Raw genomic sequence first — 25,298 nt, forward strand, 5'->3', positions numbered from 1 at the left:
TTTACAGTTAATTCCTCATTTCACCACCTGCCCTTGTGAGGACACAGAACACTTGGAAGAGTGGGCCTTTTTCTCTTCTGATGTCATCAGATGGCCCTTCATTGCCTTTTCTTGCTATTGGGCCTCTGTTAGGGCTTTCCTGACAGGCTTTAGTAATTTTTAATATCTGGAAGATATTAAAGGTTTCTGTTCCTTCCTTCCCAGGTAGCCCTTTTACTCTTTATAATAACTGTGTATCAATCCATTTCACACACGTGCACACACACACACACACACACATACACACGCTCACATACACCAAAAATTCTTACAGGACTTCTTCAGCAATGTGGTGGTGATAGCTAACAGTTTTGAGGATTAATGTATGTCAGATATGGTGATAAACATTATACACGTTATCTCATTTTACTCTCATAGTCTTGTAAGATTCTTATCCTACTTTTATAGATTAAGAAATTGAAACAAATTAAGTAACTTGTCCAAGGTCAAATTGCTAATCAGTGAAGGAGCCACAGCATTCAGGTCCAGGTCTATCTGACCTGAGCACCAGTTTTTTAGCCAACAAGCACATCTGCCATCTTTATAAGTATGTATTTATGTAGAATATATTTTGTTGACTTAAATCATTGGGCTTCTTGAATCACAGTATTCCCATAGTTTTTATATGTTCTTCATATCTCTTGTGTGTATTTTAGACCATAAGCTCCCCTAAAGACTCAAATACATAACTTTGTAGGAATCAGCAAAGCATTGAGCACATAAATTTTCCAGTTGAAACAATTTACAGTATTGTAAAACAAATTTTGTGGGGGAAATTTGGAATTTTTGAAGTTGTTTTTCTTTCTTCATGATTGATCTTAGAATAGAAATCCATTACGTTCTATATTCTCTGCTGTTGTTTTGTTCTCCTTGGTATTCATTTCAGAATAACTTGCTTACTAGAAGAAAAGTTTAAGAAAGATGATTCTGTGATTTAAATGCTCTCATTATATTGGAAGTTAGTTGCATAATTCGGTGTGACATTAGACAGTAGCCCCTGTGGAAGAAAGATATTCTGAGTTCATTCTTATATTCGAAGAATCTACTTCGGTTTAAAGTATACCAAGGGGCATACGTATACCAGACCAGTAATTTTATTTTGCAATAGTGTGGAGTATTATGCAATAGTGTGCAATATTGTGTGGAGTCCATTCATATTCTGCATTTCTTCGTAAGATTTGAGACACTACTAAATAAAATGATTTTTAAAGACAAAGTTTTTTTGTAATTTTTTAATCTCTTGGCCATCTCTCATATTGTCTTGAGGTCAAGTGAGATGGTGTTCATGAAAATTATTTGAAGACTAAAAGCTGTATGAAGGTAAAGATAAGGTGTTATTTTTATTTGGATTAAACATTTTTCTAATATGGATGGTCTTTTATCAAAGGGCCTCTGTGAACATTTTCTGCATAATTAGCTTCTCAAAGAAATGTGATAAGCTGTCTGTTGATGATATTATCTAAAAGAGTCATAGGATTATTCCTAGGATCTTCTACAATTGCAATAAATATGATTTTAACTAAACAGTTTCTTACTGTGAAATGAGTATACTGCCCCACCGTACCACCCCACACCTCAAAAAAACTAGTAGGAAGGCTCCCCTGGCACTAGCAGATTTAAGAATCATATTGAAAAAGTTACGCTTTTTGGCTCAGATAGAGTTTGTTTGTGGTAGTCATGACATTCCTTTATTTCCATAAGGGAAAAACCTTAGTAGATCTGAAATGTTGGTGATCAGGGGCCACACAGACTTTTCCCACATTTTGGAAATTATCCAAAACATGAGGAGTCATAGGAAGATACATAGTTAAGCAGGAAGAATCCAAATGGTAATGATTATACAGATGTTCATTTTCTGTAGTGGGAATCTGCATATAGGCAGTTCCATAATTTAATGTTTGCTGATTTATTCCTATGCTTTTGTGAAGGCCCACTAATTCATATCTGAAGCTCTGTTGAATACTTTCAGAAGAAGGGCTTATTCTTAGTCTGAGAAGTTTAGGGATTTCCGAGGAAATTAGATGGAAGACAATTTTTGAAAAGAACTTACACATTTTACTTGAAATGAGATGGAGTATGAAAAAAGTTTCTTACCAAAATGTGCTCATGGTTGAGCCACCTAAATGATACCCAAGACTCCCTTTGAAGATCTCTTAGAAACTGTGTTGCTATTTGGCATAATTAAATAATTTTTCATGTACGGTCTCATGGTCAGCTTGATTTTGGTGCTTTTTCCCCATCTTTAGGAGCAGTTTCTGCTTATTTGAAATTTTACTTTCTTTTGTCTTAAATTTGACTTACGCTTATTAGGAAACTATTTAAAAATAGCTAGATGACAGAATACACCTGTTCTTAGCACTTCTTAAATACCAAGGTCATGTAAAGTCATACTATCTCTGCCATATTTAATGAACTATAATAGTGGAAAAAGTTCTTAACAGATACTGGAGATTCTATACTTGTCTGCTTTATAAATGATTATCACATAAACCTAGCTTTGCATTTTGAATCTGATCTACTTGGCAAAGGCTTAAGAGTGCAAATGTAACTTTTTAATGACTATTTTTGGTTTTGTTTTGTTTTTATTTATTTAAGTAATCTCTACACCCAACATGGGGCTTGAACTCATGACCCCAAGGTGAAGAGTTGGACACTTTTCTGAATGAGCCAGTCACGCACCCATGGTGTATTCTTTATATAAGTAATTTCATGAGATTGGTGGATTACTAGTTCTCCATTTACCTGTTTGCATCATACCATAGTGATGGAGGGAATAAGATGGAATCAAATTTTCTTTTCTCTTAACATTCAAAAGTTTTAATTTTTGAGACAAGTGCAAATTTAGCATCTGCTGAAGTAGTCAAAGGTCTGTCATTTTCTCGTATAAGCTGTAGAAAAACCCAAGTGGTTGGGATCACAACTGAACTACAAAGAACTAGCAGAGGAAGTTCCTTATGTCGGGACGCCTGGATGGCTCAGTCAGTTAAGCGTCGGCTCTTGACTTTGGCTCAGGTCATGATCTCACAGTTTGTGAGTTCAAGCCCCACATCGGTCTCTGTGCTGGCTGTACACAAAGGCTGCTTGGGGATTCTCTCTCCCTCTCTCTGCCCCTCCCCCACTCATGAGCTCTGTTCTCTGTCAAAATGAATAAATAAACTTAAAAAATTAAAAAAAAAAGTTCCTTATGTCTCTGGATTAAGGTCAAGACTTTGGTCAGTTCCTACCAGTGAGTTAATCGCTAAATTGCTTGCAGTGATAATCCATACATGGTTCATAATTTTTTTAACACCTAAATGTAGATACTACCAGCCAGCACTTTTGAGGTTTGAAGTGAAATCAAGGAAAACAAACTACCAACCCTCTTAAATATTCTTAGTGTTCTGGAATAAAAAATAACTTAATTGCCAAGGGCTTTCAAAATAACTTTGTAAGGTTTTGTTACCTAGAATTTTTGAAAGCTGAATTCACCTGAGCTGCCATTTGCAGTTTGCATTTCCATATGACGGAATTCTAAATATTGATTTCTAAATATTCAGTAAAGTATATCATACAGAAAAGAGGGAATGTCATTAGCTTAGAATTTTCAGCCATGCTCTTTTAATTGTGGAAGGTATTTATATTTTACCTAGATGGTAAAAGAGGAATCAGAGGATTTTACATCAGGGAAAAAAGATATTTAGGCAGCTAATCACATTAACTGTGTAGCTAGTTGAGATCTAGCTTGACAACATTTATGTCAAAAAGACAGGGAGAGCCCTGCAAATCAGTAAGAAGAGTTTACAGTTCAATTTAACAAAAATAGTTGGGGCACCTGGGTGGCTCAGTCAGTGAAGCATCTGACTCTTGATTTCAGCTCAGGTCCTGATCTCAACAATTCATAGATTCAACCCTGCATTGGTTTCTGTGCAGAACCTGCTTGAGCTTTTCTGTCTCTGCCCCTTCCCTGCTTGTGTTCTCTCTCTCTCTCTCTCTCTCTCTCTCTCTCTCTGTCTCTTTCTCTCTCTCTCTCTCTCTTTCTCTCTCAAAATAGGTAAACTTAAAAAATAATATCCAAAAGAACTGGCATTTCATAAAACAGGATATTCAAATGGATAATAAACATGTGAAAAGGTCCTCTATGCCATTAGTTATCAGGGAAATGCACATCCGCCACGCAGGGTGACCTTAAACAACAACAACAATAATAATAAATAAATAAAAAGAAAAAAGGACTTAATACTAAGTGTTGGTGAGGATGTAGAGTAACAGGTGTAAATTGGTGCAGACACTTTGGGAGACTTTTGTAGCATCTGCTAAAGCTGAACATAGTTGTCCAGATCAGATAAATATTGAAAATTTGAAAAGATCCCATAGGTATTGACCATAGGTCCATTCATTTTAATTAAGCTTTTTAAGTTACAGGAAATAAGGTCAACTCATGTTAACCTTGAGAAATGAGAATATTGCCATGAACCAAGAAAAATTAGAATGCCCTGCCTACAAAGAAAATTGGATCTATATACTTAACTCTGAGTGCTCTTATTCACAAAACTGTTACTGTCCCATCACCTGTTCCCCACCTATAGTTAATGTAGCTTAGTTTCAGTCTGTTCTTCTCCCTCTTTCATAGTTCCTGTTTATTCATAACTTTTGTTCTCCCATCCTACTCTTAGTTTCTTTTTGTTGGTGTGTCATGACCTTTTCCTGTTTGGCTTCTCTTTGGCTTCAGCTCCTACTCCTAACTGCCCGAATCTCTTGACATTCCTCAAAGTAAATATCTTAAATAAATCTGATTGCATCTTCACTCTAGGTTTCTCGGAACTGGCCACTCTTGGTCCGTTTATAATTAATTGCATATTTACATGTGCTTTGGGTAGGGTGGGATTGATTGGAAGTTATATACACATAATATTCTGAAACTGTAATCTATAATTTTGTATGGCATTTACCAAATTTGCAAGTTTTTATAATGCTTGCCGCATACTTACTACTAACAATTTACATAAATACTATTAACTTTTCAGCTTTTTCTTCTATCCTTTATTAGTCTCTAATTTGCTTTGAAAATGTTTCTTTAGATAAGAAAGACTAAAGGAGTCAGTTAATATAGAGTTCAGTAACTTCTATATCATTACTGTAGAAAATATTAAAATGAGACTTTATGCTACAAAAGTTATTTTTTACAGTGTTTCAATATTATATTTGAATTTTTATTTAATCAGGAGGGAAGATTTCTGACAGTTACCAAGACAGATTGGATTCTGTTCTTTCTGTGTTTGATGTAGAAAAGTAATAGTGGGTGGCATGGCTCACGCATATTGACATCAGTGAAAACTTCTCTGATTTTACTTGCTGAATATATTGGACATTATCTGGGAGAAAATATTTCTTAAAAAATCAAAGAACACAAAACTGCTCTTTTCATTAAATAAATCCTTTTAGCTAATAGCCTGAAAAAGATTTGCTTATGTTGTCGTCTTTATTGTCTGGTAAATATTCTGGGTTGGTTTGGAATTGAAGGATGAAGTATAGCTTTGGGTTAGAAACAATAAGAATAGGTAGCAAAGTAAATGAATATCCTAGCTGAAAACATTTTTGTCAGTGTTTAGTCACAGAATGTCCATGTCTTTGACAGACCAGGTATGATCATTGGTAGGAATGCTTTTATCACTGTTCATTTTCTAGTCCCTTTTTCTTTTCAGACGCATCCCTTTGGTCTGTAGAGGGATAAAGGAGTAATTATGTACTGTCATCATTTAATTCAAGTCTTTAAAAATCATTCCTGAGAATAGTTCTGTTGATTAGATTTTATTGTCCCACTCTGGTTTTTAAAAGTAATACTTAATCATTATACGGAAAAAAAATACAAAACTACCTTCTATGTTTACATCCCATGCCCTCACCAAAGCCTTATGGAGATAAAGTTTCTATCCTGTTTTCCTTTCCATCTAGTACAATTTTCTTCTTACAATATAGCTTTGTTAGTGTTTTAATGTACTGTAATTTTAGTATATATTTCATATTATTAGGCCTCTAGATTTTTTTGGTTTTTGCATTTAGTATTTACTGCCTTCCTACATAAAGCATTTTTCTGCAGGTTAGTTGTGTTTTTATAATAGTTTCTGAGAAGTAGAATTGCTAGGTTTAAGGATATGAGCACTTTTGATATCTGTTGTCAAAAGTGCTTTCAGAAAGGATTGCACTAATGTACATTCCATGTGTAGAATTCGTGGGTATTCATTTCACTGCAACTTTACCAGTATTATTAGTTTTTTGACCCTTTTTAAATGAGATACATTAAAAATGTGTTCTGTGACTTTATTTTTTGTGTTTATTTTTGTAGAAGTGATACTTGATTACTATAAATACTTCAAACAATATGGACAATACTGAAAACTACAAAAAAGAAAATGAATATTTAGGCCATTTAGAAATGACCACTATTCATTCTTCAGATACTTCCTTTGCATGTACAGACTTATATTTGTACTTAAATGATAATATACTGTTTTGTTGCTTTTCCTCCACCCAGGAATAAGTTATGTGTATTTTTTCGTGTTTGATATAGATCTAGATTTCTCCCTTAACCCCTAAGAAAGGAATGCATACCTTCTTTAGAAAATTTAGGTTTGTGGGGCGCCTGGGTGGCGCAGTCGGTTAAGCGTCCGACTTCAGCCAGGTCATGATCTCGCGGTCCGTGAGTTCGAGCCCCGCGTCGGGCTCTGGGCTCATGGCTCGGAGCCTGGAGCCTGTTTCCGATTCTGTGTCTCCCTCTCTCTCTCTGCCCCTCCCCCGTTCATGCTCTGTCTCTCTCTGTCCCAAAAATAAATAAACGTTGAAAAAAAAATTTTTTTAAAAAAAAAGGAAATTTAGGTTTGAAACCAAAGTTTCAGAATAATAAAGAACATTCATTTGCTTACCATTGTTTTATGTGAATGTATTTCTTTCAGGATCTTTGCAGAGAATTTATGTTCAGTTTCCTTGGCTAACTATACTCTTAACATTTCAGTAAACCTGCAAATACTTACTAAACATTGAAAATCTGCTTTTTTCTCTTACTGGGACATTTAAGGGAGCTTCAAAAAGTCATTTTGCCACTGTCATCTCTTTGCACTTAGAGAAAAAAAAAATAGAATTATGACTTCTATATCGTGTGCCTGTGGAACTTCCTTCTGAAAGAAGATATGCAATGACCCTTTTTTCTAGGGCAAACTATAAAATAAGAAAGTTAAAGAGTAGTATTGATAAGTTTGTTACATCTGCTGCTAGCTTCTTTTTTTATTTATTATATTTATTCTCCCCTGTTAAGTGTTTTTGGAGTAGAGATATAAAGGAATATCCTTCCTGTGTGAGGGGGGTGAAGAAGAAATATATTAGTTAACATTTATCAAGTACTTATGATATAATACAAATACTATAAAGTATTATTAAAGATTTTTTCATTGTGAAGCACACTTATTTCCTTGTCTATTAATTCAGGTTCCACTATTTCAAAACGGGTGATATCTCCTTACGACAAAGATATGCTAGAACAAAAGACTCCATTACAGCAATTCTGATATAACACATTTTAAATAATGGCCAGTAAATGCTTATGGATACTGATAGTAGTTTAGAGTAATTCTATTTCTCCCTCTAACATTGCCTTATAGGCAATGTATGGACTTGATCTTATGGAAATAGGAAGCCAAATAGGATTTAAAACAGGAAGTAAAGAATCAGATATCTATTTTTAAAGGACTACTCTGGTTATACTAGAAAGGATTTTAAGAGGAACAAGACTTGAAAGTAGTTAGAAAGCTGGAGAATTTATCCAAATGAGTCACTCATTGACCAGAACTAGGGAATAGCAATAGGAAAATAGAAAAAGGGATACATTTGAAAGAAGTAGAAGCAAAGTCTCTGGATATTGAGGCAATATAGCATATAATAAGTAACATCATGGGCTCTTGAACCTGGAATTAAATCCTGGCTCCCATTTGTGTGACTCTGAAGACAATAAATAAAATCACCTGTAAAATGAGTATACTAATAATACCTATTTCACATAGGCTATGGAAAGAATTAAATGAGATAATGCACTTAAAGTGTTAGCATCATGCCTGGTACAAAGTAAGTATCTTAAATATTAGCTTTTACTGTTGTTGTTACAATTTATCCAAGGTGGCTCTCTGGAATTAATATCTAAAACATCCATTTTTTAGAAAGTTACTCAGCTCTCATCAGCCCTCCTCTGAAAGAAAAACAAAAAAGATCTCTCTATCCCTTGGTACTTGTTTTCTAAAACTAGAGTGGAAAAATTATTTAACAGACTTCATTTATACAGCTTCATTTGATAGCTATCTAGTTATTTCTCACCTCCATTTTAATGTCACTGAGAAAAAAGGACAGTTGGACCTCCAGATTCCCTTAAAGGAAGGAGAAAAAAAAATTTTTAAGATAAGTCTGAATTTCAGAGTGTCACAATTGTTTAGAATCATCTTTTGCATCACTGGTTGTGTCAACAGCTTTTGCTACAGAGGAAGTACTTTGTACCTTACTAATTTCCCCTTTAGCTATAAGGATGTGTTATGGAATCTAAAGCCTGAAATTCTAAGTGCAAGAAAGGAAGTTCTAAAGTCAAGAAGAGAGTGTTGTTACCCTCTATTTCTATAGTACCATATTGTATTTGGGCATTTTGGGGGATTGTAATAGGCAGTGTCTTATTTTCTTCTGTTCCTCTAACATTCTTTTTAACACTTAACTAGGGCGTGTGATAAGGCCCTGGTTAACTCCTCCAGTCTGATTTCAGTACAACCCTTTGCATGTTTAGATATTTCTGTAAACGAAAGCTCATCTCATGTTCCAGCAGAAGAAAATGCAAAATAAATAACCAGGTTCCATAAATGACCTTCACATCATTTACTTGATACTGATTTTTATTTTTTTGAGTTCATTTATTTATTTTTGAGGGAGAGAGAGCATGAGCAGGGGAGGGACAGAGAGAGAGAGAGAGAGAGAGAGAGAGAGAATCCCAAGCAGGTTCCACACTGCCAGTGCAGAGCCTGATGCAGGGCTTGAACTCACTAACCACTCACTACCCGTGAAATCATGACCTGAGCTGAAACCAAGATTCAGACGCTTAACTGACTGAGCCACCTAGGCGCCCTTGATATTGGTTTTTAAATTATGATACAAGAATGACTAGGATCTGAAAAGAAAAAGGTCTATAGGACTAATCTGAGCAAATGTTCTATTTTCCAGTATTATTTGAGAAAAATATCTTGAGAGTAAGCAAATAGTATTTAGTGGAGGGCTGCTAGGATTTAGGCAGCCAGAATATGTTAAAAATCCTCCGTGGTATCATTTTCTTAATATATTTTAAAATTTCTTTGATTCATGAAGTGCTACAATTCCTGGAAATCAGGGTGGGTTGAACCTCTCTTTATCTGGTACATTAAATTGATGAATTGTGTTACATCTTTCCTTCTGGTTCAACAAAGAGGAATTACAGTTGGCTTTACATTTGGTCTCCACTGCCTATGTACATTTTTAGCCTAAGTTTTGGTATTTAGGTTTGGCACAGAGAATTATGATCCTAGACTACTCATATCATTTTAAACATTAGAAAATTAAGCCCAAGAAGGTAGTAACTGATTGTGTAGTTGTCTAGTGGTTACAGTGATGCTAGAGCCTTGTCTTCTCTTATCCTGTGTTCTTGTTACTCTGGAGGCCGCTGGTGTTTCAGGGGGGTCCATCAGTGTTTGAAAGTCTAAATGGATGAGATTTTAATATTTACGGACATGAAATTGTTCTGCCAAATTTTCTTATCTCAAATAATATGTTTATGTTGACTTAGACAAGAGTAAAACTGTTTCCACTGCAACTTAAATGATATTTTAAATCACAGTCCTTTTGGTTAAATAGTGTCTTGCTTCTCGTGGTTTGCTTTAAAATAGTATTGAAGGTAGATGTGTGGATGTTTATAGCATAGCAAGCTTACTTGGTTTTACTATGGGTTTCAGAATTTTAATTTCTAGAAAATGCTCCATTGTTTTTATATTAATCTTGTATATTCTCTCCGTAATTAAAATGGAAAGAGACAGTGTTGTTGGAGTTAGGGGGAACTTTGACACTAATAACTAGATGGTTTTTGACACCATGAGGAAGTTACTTAATTTGTCTAAATTTCTTTGCTGTGTTTCTTGTTGGAGAGTGTTACTAGGAAAAAGAATGAGCTTTTCAAAAGGCAGGTGCTATTAAAATAAGTCAGCCTTTTTGCTATGGTTTTTAACCACGGCCTTTGGAATCTAGATGGGATGATGAACAGATTGTACAAAATGAGAATATATAAGTTTATCTCCCACATGATTAAGCCAAACCATAAAATTTGTGTCTTTGAGGGAGTTTTCTTTTCAAATCAGTTTTTAGGCATTTCTGGTGTTTTATTAAATTCATAACTTTGAACTATATGATTTAATTTATTATGCTTTTAAGTTTTTTCAAAAAGTGAAAATACAGAAGGTAAAGGTACACATAAAGGAATTAGTCTAAACGTTACTATTGTACTTTGACCAGTAGTAACCTCAGTTTTCCAAGTGTACTGCTACTTGGAAAATGCTACTGATCCCATCTAGTGGCCAAAAGAGTGCGTTTTGTTTTTGTTTTGGGACTTTTGTGTGTGTGTGTGTGTGTGTGGTGTTAATAAAAAGGAATATTATAATAAAGGTGTGATCTCATTGTAGTATTTAAGCAGATATATTGAAAGGAAAATATTCCTATAGTAACTATATATGAATTCTGCATTATTAATTTTAGATAGAATTTTGTGTTTTCAAAATATATATTGGTGATTAGAGGTTTTAATTAAGCTCAACTTTATATTTCTTGTGGAAAAGTAAGTGACATTAAGAAAAAGCCAGCATGCCTCTGAAGTTTCCCAATCATACCAATGAGATTTTAAAAGCATGTTACAGTTTTTAAGAACATTTAACAGAATATCAGTTGTGACAATAAAGTAATTTTTCCCCATTTCCATCCTTCTTCCCTCACCCCACATCACTTTCAAATAACATACCTTATAAATTCAGGATGAGTATTGCTGCCTTTAAACTGAATATCTTGGGAAGACAAAGGAGATGCCGGGAACGTTGTCCCTTTTCAGAATAGTTTTATAACTTTAAAAAAAATTTTTTTTAATGTTTATTCATTTTTGAAAGACAGAAAGAGTCAGAGCACAAGCATGGGTGGGGCGGAGAGAGAGGGGGACACAGAATCTGAAATAGGCTCCAGGCTCTGAGCTGTCAGCACAGAGCCTGATACAGGACTCCAACTCATGTACCGCAAGATCATGACCTGAGCCGAAGTCGGACGCTCAACTGACTGAACCACCCAGGCGCCCCTATAACTTTTCTATTAGAAATATTTTTAGCACTTATGACCAAATGTTTTTAAAATATTGATATCTTTGGTGATAGATTAGATGTTTTTAGAGAAATCTAAATCAGAGCCACATCACATGAATAAGAAAGGCAGTCAGGCTTAATTATACAGTTTGAAGCTATCCCTTTTTTTTTTTGCTTTTCACTTTTCATGTATCTAAGAAAGAGAGAACACGAGTGGGGTAAGAGGGACCGAGGGAGAGAGACAGAATCCCAAGCAGGCTCCCAGCTGACAGCTCAGAGCCCGATATAAGGCTTGATCCCATGACCCTGGAATCCTGACCTGAGTCAAAATGAAGAGGTGGATGCTCAACCAACTGAGCCACCCAAGCATCCCTTGAATCTATTCTTTTAAAGTAATGAGAGTGTTCTCTAATTTTTATTCTGTGATTCCCAAAGATGATTTGATCCATTTTGTGGCTGTCATAAAATTACTCTAAATGCTGTGGTGTATACCATTAAGAATGTTTTATGCAATGTCAGTATCATTGTACAATCACAAGCATTTCCAGAATGACTAGATTTTAAACAGTGAGGATTCATTTGTGTGTGAGTGTGTGTGTGTATTTGTATGTATATTTGTTAAACATTTATCTATATTTAAATTTATCTTAGTGCAGTTATTAACTGAAATAGAGTAACATGAATTTCCATTGTTTAAATTGAATAACCACGCAATTGCTTAGTATATTTCTTTTTCATTGGAATGATTTTATATAATTCATAATGGAATTTATTTAAGTGAAACTTTATTAGAGGTAGAAATACAGTTACACTAAACTCGCAGCCTCCACATTCATTTACTATCCATTACTTAAAATGTACAACACTATCAATATTGCTACAGTGGAGTCTGTTCTATCACGTCTTAGTTGTGAGGAGATATTACTTGTTTTGAAATAGTGGAACCTGAAAAAATAGACAAGAAGATAAAAGGTATGTTTTATGGTGAAGGTACTTTTAGAAAAACTTTGTTGTATTTCTATTTTGTTTCAAGATCTTAAAAGAAAAGATCTTTTAAAAATAAGCAGTTTTTACTTCCTCTAAGACCCATTGATAAAATGCAACTGGATGGAGAGGGTAGATTTATTTAAATTTCAAATTGTTTGGTTTTGAATATTTTACAAATAAACATCCAAAATAAGTCAAAAGAGGGTTTTGTGTTTAAACAGGCAATTCAGATTAATTTCTATTTACTAATGAATAACGCATAGTTGTCTGAGATAAGTGACTTATGGAGTACCTTATATTTTTAGTCTTATAGGTTCCTCTCACTTTTAATTCTAGCCTTCTATATTTATTTATTTGTTTATAAAATGTTTATTTTATTTTTGAGAGAGAGCACAAGGAGAGGGGCAGAGAGAGGAGACTACACAGAATCCAAAGCAGGCTCCAGGCTCTGAGCTGTCAGTGCAGAGCCCAAAGTGTGAGGTCCCACAAATTGTGAGATTGTGACCTGAGCCGAAGTCAGACACTTAACTGACGGAGCCACCAAGCGCCCCCAGTCTTCTGTATTGAAATTGAATGAAAAACTTTACCAAACCAATATAATTAAAGTGTAGAAACACCACCCTTAGAAACTTAACATTATTATCAAAAGACAGGAGAAGAAGCTAGAGCCATTTTAGGTAAAGAACCTAGCTTAGGATATTATTTCAAAAGTCTTATTTTTTGTAAACTATATGATTGTTAGAATTCTCTTTTGGTAGGATTCTGTGATATTGAAACAAGCTTACCTTCTTTTATTTTATTAAGGTACAAATTACATTCTTCAAACCTCTCCTTTTTTTTTTTTTTAACTTTTGAGAGAGCACACTGAGCTAGCTCGTGGTGTCACAACTGTGTAGATCATGACCTGAGCCGATATCAAGAGTTGAAAGCTTAATTGACTAAGCCACCCAGGTGCCTCAAAATGTATCCATTTTAAATGGACAGTTGAGTTTGGACAATTATAACCTGTACCCCCAAATTTTCTTGTGCCTCTTTGTAACCATTTCCCCCTGTTCCCTGGCCTATTTTCTTTTGTCATAGATTAGTTTTATCTTCTAAAAAAAATATCAATTTTCTTGAGGTACAATTTTACATAAAGTGCATGTTTTACCCTTTCATGAATAGTTTTCCTGGCACAAAAATACATATTTTGCTTCATCACTAAAACACTGTTTTGCTTTGAGGTATGGAATTGTGTTAGGATGACGTATGTAAATCTTGGAGAAGAGCTTTGATTCCATGCAGTCTTAAGTTTATATGTAATTTCTTAGTAACTTCATAGTTAAGAACATATTGCAGTATCTTTCACAGAGTGTTTTATTAATGACCATTATTGAAGTATGATAATTTCACTTTGTGTGGCAACCAGTATATACTGAAAGTTTGAATTTTAAGAGGTTTTCACATGGATAAGTTTCTAGTCTCTTTGCCTAAGGTACTTTTCTCTTTTCCATGAGCTGTTTTACTCTTTTGATTTTGGATTCCTCTTCCTCCTTTCTCATTCTTCCTCCTTTTCCATCTTCTTCCTAGAATAATGAACTTTGGTTAAATGAAGTGATACTGAACTGGAAAATGTTTTGAACTAGTATTAGTATCATTTACATAAAGACAATAACACAAACATTTAATTTAGTAATTAAATCAGTATAAAAACTTAATGTTCTTATACCTAAAAGAATGTTTTTCAGTTAGAATAATGTCTTGGGTAAACCAATAGGTATATAGGAAATGTACTGGATTTTCGGGAGCTAGAGCACAGAGGATGTAAAAATGCCAGTAGAAATGGTTTCTGTAATACATCGTGCTTAATTTTAGTGATTCCTAGTCTTAATCTTGAAAATCAAGTAATCTAAAAACCTTGTAAATGTTGCTACTAGGCATGATACCAGAAATGATTAGATATTTTTTTACCTTAAGTTTTGTGACTAAGACTAAAATTATCCATAGTACTTTTTAAAAATAACAATAGAAAGTAATCAGAAATCCAAAATAGTTGAGCAGGTTTCAGGTACTTGGAAGTATTTTTTTCAAATGTTCATTTCCTTTGTCTATATTATTATTACTGCTTTTGTTATAAGAAGAGTGAAAATTGGTGCTCTGAGGAATGCCAACCCCAAGTAGTACTACAGTACGGAATCTAACTGTACCCAAATATCCAGGAGTTCAATTAATTATCTTCCATGGTATGATTACTTAACAGACTGACTAAATTGGAAACTTTCTTTCTGTTATGAACTATTGAAGTTACTATAAAATTTTTTAAAGATACAATCTTCTTCTAGAAGTTCCAACTCCAGTCGTAATTACAAAGTGTAAAACTATTTTAATTGAGTGCCGTAATCATGCTCTAGAATGGTTGAGAATACAGAGACGTACTGCCTGGTGTAATAAGAACGGCTTCACTGAGACAGTTGTATTTGAGCTATGTCGGGATAAGTGATTCACCTATAAAGAAATAGTACTGAAAGTTTTCCTATTATCATCTTTTTATCCTTGTTCTGTCCAATTTTTATTGGTAAAATGCATGTAACAATTGGTCATTTTAGCCATGTTTAAGTGTACAGTTTTGTGACATTAAGTACATCCATCTCGAACATCACCATCCATCTCCAGAACTTTTTCCTTTTCTGGAACAAAAACTCTGCCTGTAAAATTCCAACTCCTCATTTCCCCCTTCCTCTAGTCCCTGGTAACCACTATTCTACTTTGTCTCTGAATTTGACTACTCAAGGTAGTTTTCCTGTTATTTAACCCTCCTAGCCCACTAGCCCAACATGAAGTTGTTGTTCAGTAAATTTCCCAATTAAATGGCAACTAGGAATTGAAAAGCATTACTTATGCCATTGGGTTACCTGTATTTCTTGAGTGGACTCAAATTGCTAATTATTGTTACAATCACCTTATTTATTTGTGGGAAACTTTTGTTTGCTCTTAAGTGTTTTTTCCAGTTTTATTGATATATAATTGACATGTGGCATTGTATTAAAGTGTACAACGTAATGATTTGATATATATGTATTGTGAAGTGAATATTGCGATAAGTTTAGTTAACACCCATTACCTCACAGTTACAACTTTTTTTTCTTGTGATAATGAAGTATTTTTTATTTAACTTTTTTTTCACTTAGTTTACTTTCCTTTTTAGACCGAATCTGGATATGGATCTGAATCCAGCTTGCGTCGACATGGCTCTATGGTGTCACTGGTGTCTGGAGCAAGTGGCTATTCTGCAACATCCACCTCTTCATTCAAGGTTTGTTGTTATGCTATAGGGCAGCATAAATTGAGTACTGAGTGTTGTGAAAAGAACTTGATAGGTTTTTGAAAGAAATATTCCACAATGTAACTTATTTCATATTGTTATGGTTTTTAAGGTGCAAAATCATGATTCTTACAAATATAAAATGAACATATCAGATTTTATTTCATTCATTAATGAGTTAAGATGTAAAAAAAATTGGCTCAAAGCAGAATGTAAAGAACAGTGAAATGATTTTGTTAATATATGCAAATATATTCTGTTCAGAGATTAGTAACCAAGTGTGTTCACTGGACAAAATTAATTTGCACCTCTGTGGACTTTACATTGCTCTCAGTTTTCTACTACTTAAAGAGTTGTAAAATAGCTCCAGTGCAATGAAATTAAATTCTATATGATCAAACAACATGCTCTCTTAAGAGTTCTATAGATGGCACTCACTATTCCTTTGAAAGGTCACCGAGTAATATGTTTGCCCAAAGTCTTTCATAATTTTTCCTCACAGTGTTTAATTTGAAAATACTAAATGTTATATTAGCACATTGTCAGACTTCACTGTTCTCTACTTCCTTCAGGCTTATCACTGTCAAGCCACTAATTAGTCATGTTCAAGTCTATTCCTGGGAGTGTTACGTTGAACTTGACAACTCTCCCTACCCCATCCCCTCAGTAATAAGATGTAGACTTTAAAAGGCGATGAAACATCATAGGAGTATATAAATTCCAGTTTTGTTAACTTGGATTACCTCGCCACTTTGTGTGTTTTGCAGAAAGGTCACAGTTTACGTGAAAAACTGGCTGAAATGGAAACCTTTAGAGATATCCTGTGTAGACAAGTTGATACTTTACAGAAGTACTTTGATGCCTGTGCTGATGCTGTCTCCAAGGATGAACTTCAAAGGGATAAAGGTTAATTAGGCTATTACCACTATTTTTACTTGGAGAATGAATGGATTTAAAGCTTCTTGATCTTAAAGGGTAATGTCTTTAAGTGATAAAGGTAACTATAGTCACTTGCTGAAAACCCCCAATGTAAGATTTCAGTATTATAACTTGTATACTATATTAACATATCCTAATTAATCTGATCACCCAAACCAGATGCCATTGAAGACTTTTACATGGTTTTTAAACTCTTTATTCCATTAAAAAATATATCTATCATCTCGGTAGTATGGGGTATTTCACATGATCACGTCTAATAAATTTACCCTGTGGGGCACCTGGCTGGCTCAGTTGGTAGAGCATGCAACTCTTGATCTCAGGTCATGAGTTCAAGCTCCACGATAGGCCTAGAGCTTAACTTTAAAAAAAAAAAAAAAAAAAAAAAAAAAAAAAAAATTACCCCCTGATGAGTCTTACAGAGAAGCATGTTTATGTTAAATCCTCTAAATCTGAAATCATTTGATCTCTGTGTTCCTCTGTCTTCCTCCTCCTCTTCTCCCTTCCTTTTTCTCTTCACTTCTCCCTCTCCCCCTCCCTTCCTCTGGCTTTTTTCTCATTGAAGAAGAAATCAATAATGGAGCTACATAGATGTTTAAAAATAATCTTTAGTGAATTTTTTAATTTAAGGACATGATCTTAAGTTAACTCGTGTAAGTTTTTAAAGTTACTCTTTCTTTGTTACTGCTAAAGATATTACTGATGTTGTTAACATCTGCTCTTCATTTGTTCCTTTCCTTTGCTGTGAAGACAAAAATGCCTTCAGTATTCCTAAATAGCACCATGTTCATTCCCAGTATAACTAGGTTGCTTGACAAGGTTTCATTTCTTGGTCTTATTAAATGTGTTTGATCTGAGTTGATACTTTTTGTTCTCTCTAGTCTTTTCCCTCCCTTCTGCCTTCTTTTGGATTGAGTATTTAGTAAATAATTTTGTCACCTCCTTTGGCTTTTTAGCTATTACTCTTCGTTATTTTAGTGGCTACTTTATGGTTCATAGTATGTACATTTAGCTACCTTCAAGTAACATGCCACTTCCAAGCATAGTATAAGAACCTTACAGTTATGTATTTTAATTTCTCCCCACTACTGAGGCAAGAGTTTTCAGTGTTCTTTAACCAGTACACTGTGAATTATGAGGTTTTCCAGTCCGTGATTTGGAAACAGGTACTTTTCCCTGTACCATGTAGGTTTTGGATACTTTTCCCTGGAATTTTTTCATACAGTTCTTTCCCTGGCCTCTATAGTTCCCTCACTTGTATGTGCTAACAGTACTCTACTGAATGTTCAAAGGGACCTGCTGATCTCCAGAATTCTTTCTCTGTACGGGCCTCTCCTCTGCAGTCATCTGCCTTGTGAATTCCAGTTGCCTTTGTTTCTCTGTACTGTCAGTTCCTTCTCACCTTAGAGAGTCTGCCAGACTCCTGGTTTCCTCCTTACTCTAGAGCTTGGAAACTCTCCCAAGACAGTAACCTGGAGCAGTCATAGGGCTCATGTTATTTGTTCCCTGACTCTCAGGAATCACTGTCCTTTGTGGCCTAATATCCAATGTCTTGAAAACCATTGTTTCATGTAGTTTTTCGAGTTTTTTAGTTTCATTCTAGAGGGTAGCCTGTTTCTTCTATGTTGGTCAGAAGCAGAAACCCATATTCCTCATAAAGTACTTAATTTAGGTACTTAATTTTATCTAAATTAAGTAGCCTTAATGTTCTTTATATTTCATAGACTTTAAGTTTTAGGTTAACATTTGATATTTATTTCTATAAAAATAAAGGCCTTTCAACTTGTGTTTCTCCTTAAGAAAAATGTGTGTATATCTTTTTTTATCAAACTAAACATTACACATCATCTTTCATTTGCTTGCAAATAGCCCTTTCAACAAAAAGAGAATACATACAGAATTTATTTATTTATTTATTTATTTATTTATTTTTTAATTTTTTTTTTTCAACGTTTATTTTATTTTTGGGACAGAGAGAGACAGAGCATGAACGGGGGAGGGGCAGAGAGAGATGGAGACACAGAATCGGAAACAGGCTCCAGGCTCTGAGCCATCAGCCCAGAGCCTGACGCGGGGCTCGAACTCACGGACCGCGAGATCGTGACCTGGCTGAAGTCGGACGCTTAACCGACTGCGCCACCCAGGCGCCCCTATTTATTTATTTTTAAATGATCTTATCAGTAGTAAAGAACATTTCGAGGACAAAAGTGATAATGGAAGGCTTAGAAGTTGGGATACAGTGATAACCAGGTTGTATAGAATCTTTGAAAAATAATTTTAAATGCTATTCATGTTTGAATAAATAGCAACAGTGGTAGACTAATATATTAATTTGTTAGGGCTGCTATCACAAAGTACTATAGACTAGGTGGCTTAAACAAGAGAAATTTATTTTCTCACGGTTCTGGAGGCTAGAAGTCTGAGATGAGTTGTTACCAACATTGGTTTCTTCTGAGGGCCATGAGGGAAGGATCTATTTTAGGTCTCTCTCCTGAGCTTATAGATGGGTTGTCTCTTCCTTTTGTCTTCACATCATCTTCCTTCTGTAAATGCCTGTGTTTAAATTTCCTTCGTTTATGAGGACACTGGTCGTCTTGGATTAGGGCCCACCCTAGTGACTTCATTTTAACTTGATTACCTCTGTGAACACCCCGTCTCCAGATACAGTCACATTCTGAGGTATGAAAGGTTAGGACTTCTAACATGTGAATGTTGCAGGGACATAATTCAAACCATAACAACTGATTTCCCTATAAATGCTATTATAAAAAATACTGATATTTTTAAGAACTCATGCTGGGTAAAGGTGAAATAAGGACATGGACCATAGTTTCCTACTTTGTAGATCACAGTTGCTGAACTGAATCTAAGGATCTTTCATTAAATTATCAATACCTTGGGGGTGCCTGGGTGGCTCAGTCGATTAAGCATCCAGCTCTTGATTTCAGCCCAGGTCATGATCACAGTTTGTGAGTTTGAGCCCCACATCAGGCTCCACACTGACAGTGTGGAGTCTGCTTGGGATTTTCTCTGTCCCTCTCTCTCTGCCCTGTTCACATTCTCTCTTATCTTTCTCTAAATAAATAGATAAAAATTATCAAAATATGACAACAGTGGATTGTAGGTAGTGGATTGCTCTAATACTTTGTCATGTAGCCTTCATGCTAGCTTTATATGTTATTAATCTACTACCTTTACTCTTTTTACCTTTCCAATGAGAATTTATTCTTTCATATATTTTCTTGTTTCTAATTAACACACTTACTTTTCAGCCTAAAGAAGTCTCCTTAACATTTCCTGTAAGGCCAGTTTAGTGGTGACAAACTCCTTTAGCTTTTGCTTGTGTGGAAAACTCTTTATCTCTCCTTGAATTCTGAATGATAACGTTGCCGGGTAGAGTATTCTTGGTTTGAAGTGTTTTTATGGCTTAAAGAATTTTAAGAATCACTGTGCTTTTTAAGTGTGTCATTGAAATGATAACAGCAAATTCTCATTTATTTTAGGTGTTCAGTGTTTTTATATAAAATATTTAATCAGAATGGTTAGTTAGGCAGTCTTAGCCAGACCACCCACATTCCCACACATACTTCAGTAGGATTTAACTAACCCTTAAAGTTGTGTGTGTGTGTGTGTGTGTGTGTGTATGGTTTGCAGAAGTAGAAAACATTGTCTCTACCCTAAACATAGTGTTTGATTTTAAAAGAAGATAGATGTATCACATTAAAGGAAAGTTTCTATTAATCTTGCTCTTTTATTCATTGTTAGTTTGTTGACTTGAAGTAGATTACTTAACATTTTTTCACATCTGTTGTCTCAGCTATAAAGTGAATATTATATCCAGCACATATGATTGTGAGAATTAAGTGAGAATATACATACATTAGAACTGTGCATAACAGCAACAATTCAATAAATAATAGCTGCTGTTTTTAATGTGGTTCGTTTAGATTATTGCAGGGGTAGGGAAAGCAGGAATGTGCAAGATCCAAAGATACAATTTAGCATAATAGATTTGAATGTTAGTAAGGAAAACCAGTCTGATTGGGATGGGGGATTTATATTAGGACAGTAGCTTTAAATCATGTCACACATCCCTTAAAGGTAGCTCAAGGATGGACAAGGAGTGCTTGGTTGGGAAGGAAAAGAGGAACTCCACTCTTTTAGCCAGAACAGCTCTTATTTTCATCAATTTTATATTGAGTGTTGCACTAGAAAAATAAAGTTGAAAATCCCTGTTTGGTGGCACTAGGCTATTAGATGGTTAGAGATACAAAACCCAAAATAGATTCTAGTGAGATAAGTGAAGCACAAACCTTTCAGTAGTATTTAGGAACAGTTGATCAAAGTAGTATTGCGTCAAGGTCAGGATCTTGTTTGATGGTAAGTACTGATTTAAAAACAGAGCAATATGCTGTGTTAATGAACTTCTTAGAATTGACCATATTTGCAAATGATTGACAAGAAGATGAAGATCCACACAATCTGGGAATCTGATGAGTCTTGGGACTAAGATGCCTGCAGAGGCTTCAATATGAATATTGACGTCTATAGGAATGATGGACATAGAAAAGAAAAATGTTAGTCAGGTATTGATATTACTTTGCTAGGTAGAAATGAATAGTAGGTATTAGTAGATAATAGCTTATGATTTGAAAAAGTTGTTATAGATGAGTAGCAAAATTTTTAAGTGATGAAAAAATGAAATAGCCTAACACTAGAAAATGGCAGTACAGAACAAACGTATTTTTCATGTGATTATTGCCATTTAGGGGAGGAATAAGAAAGAGGAGTGGGCTCTACATCCATTGGAGAGAGAGAGCTAAAGTAGATGAAATGTTTATTGTAGGATGAAGTTACTCCTGATGTAAAGAGATACAGACAAGAAGTAAAACATTAATTTAGAATGAAGACTTCTTACATAGAAAGGGAGTACCTAAAAAGAAAAGAAAGAAGCCATTAAAAAACGTGATAGCAGAGAATAAGGTTTATAAATTTGCATGAAGAGTGGAATACATAATACAGTGGATTAAAGTATGTTAGTAGAAAAAGGGATAGGACATAGAACAAAAAGGTATGCAGAAGGAGAACAGAGGGGATTCTGTTTTTTCTGGAACTGAGTAAGTTAAAAGGAATGTCCAGGCACAGACACATAAGGATGAATGCAAATTGATATCATACCTGTAAGTCATTTTGTCATGACCTGTAAGTCATTCCCTACACATGCAGAAATAGTAAATTTAAGAACTCCCAGAGGCAAGTTAAGGTATCTTTTGCATGTAACTTACTCTCTTACAGTCCTGCTCAGCCCTTGCAGGCCTCTGGTAGACTTATGAAATCACCCCAAGCTGGGTAGGAAGGGATAGGATGACTAAAGGACAAAACAATTCATATCTCAATGTTATCCCTTACACAAATGAGAATGGGTACAATTTTTCTAATGTATTTCAAGACATTGCACAGCATGTTTATTGGGCATACCTTGACAACCTTTGAAAATACAAAGGTAAATAAGGTCTTGTACTCACAGAATCTAGAATATATTGACTTCATTCAAACATGAGAATAAGTTGGTTTTCTATTTCCTTTAATCCTAATATCCTGAAATATATTTTCTTTAGTGGTAGAAGATGATGAAGATGACTTTCCTACAACACGTTCCGATGGAGACTTCTTGCATAATACTAATGGCAATAAGGAAAAGTGTAAGTAGTATATTTTTTCCGGTTGGCTGGATTAAGTGTACTTTCTAAAGTTATGTAATAACTAAGTATATAACAAGAATAATTATCTAATTGAGTAGTTTTTAAAAAGCAGTGTAATTACTGGAAAGTGAAAGTTTCTTCCAGGAAAAGACATATGAGTAAAATACACATTGTGACATTAAATAATAATGGCAGCTCATTATCTAACAAAGACTCATTCTAAATTCCAGACATTGACCTGCTTATTTCAGCAGTATTTTATAAAGTCAGTTTCTAGCACTCAAAGTTTATTTCTTGGAGGGGAAGCATTATAATATAACTTGAATGTTTATTTAAAGTATATTCTCTCTGTTGAACATACTTTTCTGTCTCCACTTAAGAAACTGGTATTAAAAAGTATATAATCAGTGTTATTAAATGTAAGTTATTAAAAATAGCTCTGATTTCACCACGTATTTGTTTATAGACACAGGAGCAAGGTGGTTTATTTCATATACCCATTTATTTTTGCTGTATTTATAATGGCTAACTTATTAGATGGAATTCTGAATTGTTCATTAGAAACCTACAGTTTGCACCAACATGGATGAAGCTCGAGGGCCTAATGTAAGAGAAATAAGCCAAAGACAAATACTGCATGGTATCATTTACATGAGGAATCTTAAGCCTGAAAAAACAAAAAAACAAATCCAGAAACCTGTGATCCATAGTCAGTACTCTTCTTTTGAAATATCCTACAAAAAAGCTGGATTAGATTTGTAAAAAAATTTTTAAGTTACAAAAATAAGACATTGTGAAAAAATAAGTTAATCTAATTAAGCTTATTTTTGCTAATGTTGTGAAAGAATGTGAGGTATAATTTGTGGCCTGTTTTCAAATAATTTTTCAAACTGTCGTATGCATGGAATTAATTTTCTTTTTCGTAGATCACAGTGGAATATTCTATTATTGATACTAAAATCTGATACTTCTCTCCCCCTACTTTTTCCTTTTTGGCTCTTCCTGTTTCTTAGTTTCATCATAGCTTTCTTCCTGCTTATGACCTGCCCTCCCCTCAGTCTTGTGAAATACTAGCTTCTTACTACACGGTTATCTATCCTTGGGACTTGGGACTTGGGACTTGGGACTGAAATGTTGCACCTTACTGAGCCATCTAGACTTATCTTTATTAAATTAGAGGGTTATTTGGGGAAGATTATTTCAAGTTATATTTTAATTTCACAATAAATAATCTGCTTTAATGGAAAAAAGATTTTGTTTGGACATTGGGAAAATTGTTAAATTGTAAAACTCGCAAGTCCAATCTTCCAGCCCAGTCAGTTCCCCGACCTACACTCCCCAGAATAGAATAGAAATTTATTTTCTATAGAAATTGAAATGGACGGTTCTAGATTCTGGAATACCTGACACAGCAAAAGATAGGTGTATTGGCCTATCATCAATAAAGTGATTATGCAGAAATTTACAAACTGAGTATTGAAATTTAGCAACCTCATTGTTCTTTTTATCTCCAAGAACTCTGGTGATCAGGCACGAAATGAAAGTCTGTGTACTGAAGCTCCCTTCTTTTACCCTGTTTCCAGAATACCCATCAACCAGATGTATATTTTCTTATACAAAAATAAAACATAACTCTAGATGCTGAATGACCACAAGGAAGGGACCTATAGAGATTTTCTACATCTACCATGAAGAAGCTGTCTCACTACCAGATCACCCTTAAATGAGGTCCACTGGGTTTAAAACCCTGCTAATGCTTACAGAGCTTCTAGTAACTTACTCTTAAATGTGAACAGATAGCCAGATTTCCAGACATTTGAGGAAAGCCTCCAATCTCTTTTTCTGGAGACTTGAAACCAAGCAACAGAAGGCAAAGTTATTAGAGTCATTTAGAGAAATACCCTACAAGATGTTTACATAATTTTTTTAAATCATGAGTCATGTTTGAAGTACACTTGTGGAATGCACTGTTTAAAATAATTCCTTTCAGGGTGCCTGGGTGGCTCAGTTGATTAAGTGTCCAACTTTGGCTCAGGTCATGATGTCGCAGTTCATGAGTTTGAGCCCCACGTCGGGCTCTGTGCTGACAGCTCTGAGCCTGGAGCCTGCTTCAGATTCTGTGTCTTCCTCTCTGCCGGTCCCCCATTTATTTATTCATTCATTCTCTCTCTCTCTCTCTCACTCTCTCTCTCTCTCTATCTCTCTCTTATTTTAAAATAAATAAAAATTCATTCATTCTCTCTCTCATTTTAAAATAAATTAAAAGAACATTAAAATAAAATAAGATAATTGCTTTCTTGGGGCACCTGGGTGGCTTAGTCGGTTAAGCAACTGACTCTTGATTTCAGCTCAGTCCAGATCTCATGGTTCATGGGTTCAAGCCCCACATTGCCACACTGGGCTCCGTGCTAACAGTGTGGAGGTTGCTTGGGATTCTCTGTCCCCCACCCCTCTCTCTCCCTCTCTCTCTGCCCCTCTCCCACTTGTGTTTGTGCTCTCTTCACTTTCTCCACCCCCCAAAAAAATAAATAAATAAAAACTTTAAAAATAAACAGAATAATTCCTTTCTTACTGTTGATGCAAAGTAACTCTTGTTAATTACCATAGATGGAAAGTAACTTTCTGTTAGAGTTAGAAATGAGTTAGAAGTTTTCTATGTAATCTGGTAAAGTGAATAGAACATGTAGTCTTTAAATCTGGTACTACTTGATCATAGCATGGGATTAGGGTGTCAGTCATCTCTCAAAAAAGATAGGCTCTTAGTGCTAGATGCAGCCAACATCAGAAAAGGGAGAAATGATACTTGATTCTTGGGAATGGTCATTGTAACAAATTTTACCATTAGAGCCATCATTAAAGCTTTGGTCTAGGGGCTCCTGGGTGGCTCAGTCGATTAAGGGTCCCAACTCTTGATTTTGGCCCAGATCATGATCTCACAGCCATGGGATCAAGCCCCACGTCTGGCTC

General features: G+C 34.9%; 1 protein-coding gene across 3 annotated transcripts in view; it reads left to right on the forward strand.

Annotated features, from left to right (window-relative positions):
- Positions 1 to 25,298, forward strand: part of CERT1 (ceramide transporter 1) — a 105,614-nt gene that overhangs the window by 41,244 nt on the left and 39,072 nt on the right. For all 3 annotated transcript variants that reach the window (XM_086698644.1, XM_086698637.1, XM_086698629.1), the window contains 3 exons: positions 15,574 to 15,681; positions 16,458 to 16,596; positions 22,248 to 22,331. In XM_086698644.1, the coding sequence (XP_086554770.1) occupies positions 15,574 to 15,681; positions 16,458 to 16,596; positions 22,248 to 22,331 (331 nt within the window). The remainder of the gene's footprint in view (positions 1 to 15,573; positions 15,682 to 16,457; positions 16,597 to 22,247; positions 22,332 to 25,298) is intronic.

Source organism: Puma concolor, chromosome A1 (genome assembly GCF_028749965.1).
Source record: "Puma concolor isolate L17-30 chromosome A1, mPumCon1.1.hap2, whole genome shotgun sequence".
In the NCBI taxonomy this organism is placed as follows: Eukaryota; Metazoa; Chordata; class Mammalia; order Carnivora; family Felidae; genus Puma; species Puma concolor.